Genomic DNA, 4400 nt, shown 5'->3' with positions numbered 1-4400 from the left:
GAGGGCTGCTGGGGAGGAGGGGGGAGGGGTAGAGGGAGATGTGCCTTCAAGTTTGCTTTCCAAGTCCTTCCCTGAAATTTCTTAAGGGAATAATGCAAACAGAGGTTGAAATGCAGAGGGGAAAAGCAAAGAAACAAAAGCGAAGCCAAGGGCTACAGGCCCGGGGCCGGGGGCCCGGTAGAGATGGGCCGCCAAGAAAGTGAAGTTGGGCACCCGGAGTCTAAAAGGCACAAAGCAAGCAGCTTAGCTGCAGGCTCCGGCCGCGCTGGCTGCGAACACGTGCACCAGCGGCCTTGGGGCAGCCGACCCGGGGTCTGGAGGCGGCGGGCAGCGAGGCCTCGACTGCTGCCTCCACGCCCGCCAGCCCCGCCGAGGTGGGATGGTTCCCTGAGCCTGCCTGTAGGTGAGAAAGGAAGTGAGGGGTCCGGAAAACTCGGTTGGTTAACCTGGTGCATTCCTGTTTTCACCGCACAAGCCCTAAGTGCGGGTCCTAAAATGCATTCTGTGTCCACACGCTTAACATTTTCTACTTTGGACGATTTGTGCAAATGCGCCCCGCCCCCCCCCAATTCTGGGCACCCGGTGTGCGCCAGGCGGCGGCCACGGTTATTCATTATTAATGACGCTGCTTGCCCGCATCATTATGATGATAACTATTACTATTGTTGTGATTTCGGGCTCCGAGGCGAGAGCTGCGGGAGGCGAGGCGGGGAGGGGCAGCTTCGGGCTGCAAAGCTGCCCTGCAAGCCTACCTCGGCCTCCGAGATCTGTGCTTTGCGCGGGGATGAGGGATTGGAAGAAGTGAGCATGAAGACCCTGTGCAAACTTGCACATCCTCCCCTTCGGCCTTGCCCCCGAAGCCCGAAAGTGCGCACCACCCCTTACTCCCTTCCGAAACAGAAAAACAGACAAGAAAGAAAAATATGCCTGTTTGGGAAAAAAAAAGCGAGAACTGCACCCCGCTCCGCGCTCAGCGCCACTGGCGTCCTCAGCTCGCGCGCGGGGATGTCGGCCCCGCGGCCGGCAGCTTCTCCGCGGCCCTGGCCAGGGCATTTTTAAAGTCAAAATGAAGAACAAAGACATAAGGAGTGATGGGGTGGGGGGAGAAAAAGGGAATTCTGCCTAACCGTCCGTTTCCCCCCCACCCCCACCCTCGGCAAAGCCTGTCCCTCCCTGGCTGAGAAACGCCGGGCAGGGGGTGGGAGAAGGCTCTGGTACAGGTTCAAGTTCGCTGAGCTTTCTTGATCTTGTTCTGCCTCCTAGCGACCAAACGGTTCATTCAGCCCGCGTAAAGGAAGGGGGGAATCCTGAGCGCCCGGACGGCTCCCGCCTCCTGTGCGTACCCAGAGTAAGAAACAAGAGCGATCCCCGAACCTTCCCCAAACTGACCCCCCAAAGCCAGTGCCCGCACCTGGACTGGGGCTGGGGGGCTAGCCCTCCCCGCTGGCAGTGTCCTGACATGGACCCAAGCGGGAGGAGGGTAGGAGGGAGCATCTCGCACTGCGCGCCCCGGACGATCCTTTGAGCCCCCAGTGCATCCTCCGAACAGCCGGGCTTTCCCGAGTCCTGCGAACACAGCCTGCCCTTCCTTCCCGCCGGTACCTGGCCGGACTGTAACTCCACACCGCCGCGCGCCGCGTCTGCTCCGCATCCGGCGCGGCCGGGGGAGTGGGGGGCGGGGGAGAGCGGCGAGGGAGGGATGCGCGGGGGTGGGGAGAGGGAGGGCCCCGCAACGTGCCGGGGCGGGGGAGCCTCCGAAGTGTGTGACAAGTTCCAGGGCCCAGCGAAAAATTCAATTCCCTGTGCGCACCCCCGCTTAAAAAAACAAAAACGCTGGTATAGGTGGCCGTTTAAACTTCCATCAAAAATTAAAGAGTCCTAAATGCGGAAGGGGTCTTGGATGCAGACCCTCTCCGGGCTTCTTTCCCTCACTCTCAAACTTTCCTAAGCGCCTACTGCCCGCCTCTGCAGGAACACCTCCGCTGGAGGCAGCCGCCGCCGCCCCGCCGCGGGACTCCCGAGCACCCGACCGAGCCAGGCTCGGGTAGAGGACAGCCCAAGGGTGGGGCGCACAGGGTCCTGGGACCTAACACCCCAAAAGTGCTTTCTCAATCATATTTCTTCCCTCCTCCCTCTTTCCTCCCCGCCCCCGCCCCCGCCTGGCCTAGCAGTGACCGGGGTCGCAAGAGGCTGTTGGCCAGAGTGGCAGGGGGGCAGGGAAGCACGTGGTGACCTCCGCGCGGTCTCCACCTATGGACAAGAGAAGTGGGAGAGAGCAGCCGGGACAGAGCGGAGGGGGTGCGCAGAACGCGCTTTTACAGTTGCTTTGCAAAATAAAAATGCTTTGCAAAACCGAGTTTCACCCAGACGATTTCGCAGCGTAGGAGGTCAGGAGGAGATCGCGGCATTGTGCTGGGGGGCAGGCGGGGACCGCAGGCCGGGCTGGCTCGGCGAAGCAGCGTGGCCTGCAGCGGTGCCCGGCGGGTGGGCGGCGGGCGCCGGGTGGGCGATCTGGGCCGGGCTAGGGCGCAGGAGGTCGGGCGAGGCCCGGCCTCGGCCGCCGCCTGCTCCCGAACAGCCGCGCCGCGCTCGGTCCTCAGTCTGTTTGTTGGCAGGAGGTTCCCGCACACGCGGTGCTTGTAAACATTCAGACACGAGATTTTTCCCAATCAAAATCCACTTCCACTTTTTTTGAAAATCTTCCAAAAAATAGTAAGAGGAGGGAGTTCCTCGCTCCCTCTCTGTGCCGCTGGCGCTCTAAGTTTGCAACTGAAGAAATTTGGGGGCAGGGGGTGAGTGTTAATATTTTTTTCCTCTGGATTAGAGATTATGAGATTTCTGCGAGGGGGGAGTTGGGGGAGTCGAAGAGGAAAGCGGTGAAGAAAAGGACTGGCGGAGCGTTTTGCTTTCTTGGGGGCAAGAAACTACGTTCTTCTTGACTTATTCATAATTTTATTTTTCTTTATTTTGCCCGTCTGCTAGCTGCCTCTAAGGTTCGGCCGGGAGGGGTGGTCAGCGGCCACCGGCGCGGCGGCCAGGGCTCCCTCCTCCCGCTCCCGCGGGCCCGGCCGCCTCCGCCCCCGGCCCTTGCTGCTGCCCTTCCGCGGCGGCGGCGGCGCAGGAGGGCAAGCGCGAGGAGCCGGCACAAAAGGCTGCGGGACAAACACCCACCTCGGGCCGGAACAAAAGGCGGCAGGGCCGGCCGCGTCCAGCGTCCTTCCCGGCCCCCGGCGCTCCCTGCCGCCACAGCCCCTCTCCCGACTCCGCAGAGCCGGAGGCCCCCTTCACGGTCCCCCGTTCTCACTATTGTGGGGATGACTACTTTCCTCCCGCTTCACATTTGACTATGAGCGCGCTGGTGTCCAAGGGCCAGTCTCACCTCTTTTCTCCCTAGGAATTGTTTTTTAGACTTGGACTCTTTCCCTCCCACCCCCCTCCATTTTCCTACAGTGAGTGGAAGCACCCCTTTTTCCACAGCTCCCACCTCCCCCCAGGTTTGCAGTGAGTTGTTCGCATCCTTAGCATTGTTCATTATTTTGCAAAACTGGGGGGGGGGGTCATTGAATTCCTTTTCGAAAAGAAATTAAGCGGCAGAAAGGAGGAGAGAGGGGGAGCCAAATATCTGTAAAATTAAATAAAATTAAAAGGTGCGTGCTATCTCAAAAGTGCATACACGGCTGCGATCAAGAGGGAATGAGTGGCTTTTTACCCCTTTAATCGCTTTTATCTCGACTCGCGGATGTTTTTCACGTGAAAAAATTTTAAAATGCATGCACACACCCCTTTCTCCCCCTCGCTCTTGCTCCTCGTTCTGCGCGCTCTCGTGATTATTAATAATTATTATTACTATTATTGGGTTACTTACGCGAGAATTCCCGTTTGCTTAAGTGCTGGGGTTTGCCTTGCTTGCGGCGAGACATGGTGGGCTGCGGGGCGGGCGGCGGCGGCGGCGGCAGCGGGCGGACGACGGCTCGGTTCACATCGGGAGAGCCGGGTTAGAAAGAAGGAGACTCCAGAGAAAATATCTTCATCAGTGCCTTTTGACATCCAAAATAAATTAGAAATAATACAAAGATGGCGCAGGGAAGATGAATTGTGGGAGAGCCGTCATGGCTTTTTTTTTTTTAGCAAAAAAAAAAAAAAAGAGAGAGAGAGAGAGAGAAGAGAGATAGAGGGAGAGAGAGAGAGAGATGAAAAAAATGGCAAAAGCCCCCCTGAGCTGCAAGTTCAAGTGCGGACGTGACGTCCCTGCGAACTTGAACGTCAGGAGTCTGGATGGACAGAGACACACAAAACATGGGCAGGGCGAGCAGGAGAGAGGGGAGGAGGGAAGGGGAAGCTCACACCAATGGACACACATCAGGGGCTGGACATGAAAAAGAGACCAGGACAAGCCAATG

At 58.5% G+C, this 4400-nt stretch overlaps 1 protein-coding gene across 7 annotated transcripts in view; it reads right to left on the bottom strand.

Moving 5' to 3' along the window:
• The window catches only part of Bcl11a (B-cell CLL/lymphoma 11A (zinc finger protein)), a 97157-nt gene that overhangs the window by 92276 nt on the left and 481 nt on the right, over positions 1 to 4400 (bottom strand). For 4 of the 7 annotated variants that reach the window (XM_013514709.1, XM_013514708.1, XM_013514702.1 and 1 more), the window contains exon 1: positions 3866 to 4050. In XM_013514709.1, coding sequence (XP_013370163.1) covers positions 3866 to 3920 — 55 coding nt within the window. In that variant the 5' untranslated portion in view covers positions 3921 to 4050. Of the gene's footprint in view, positions 1 to 1411; positions 1694 to 3865; positions 4392 to 4400 lie in introns of those variants that run through there. The other 3 variants (XM_013514703.1, XM_005385757.2, XM_013514705.1) reach the window with 3 other exon arrangements.

The sequence above is a fragment of the Chinchilla lanigera genome, unplaced genomic scaffold (genome assembly GCF_000276665.1).
Source record: "Chinchilla lanigera isolate Chin_1 unplaced genomic scaffold, ChiLan1.0 scaffold00023, whole genome shotgun sequence".
In the NCBI taxonomy this organism is placed as follows: domain Eukaryota; kingdom Metazoa; phylum Chordata; class Mammalia; order Rodentia; family Chinchillidae; genus Chinchilla; species Chinchilla lanigera.
Note: the sequence above shows the minus strand (reverse complement) of the source record. Positions and strands in the feature narration are given on the sequence as shown.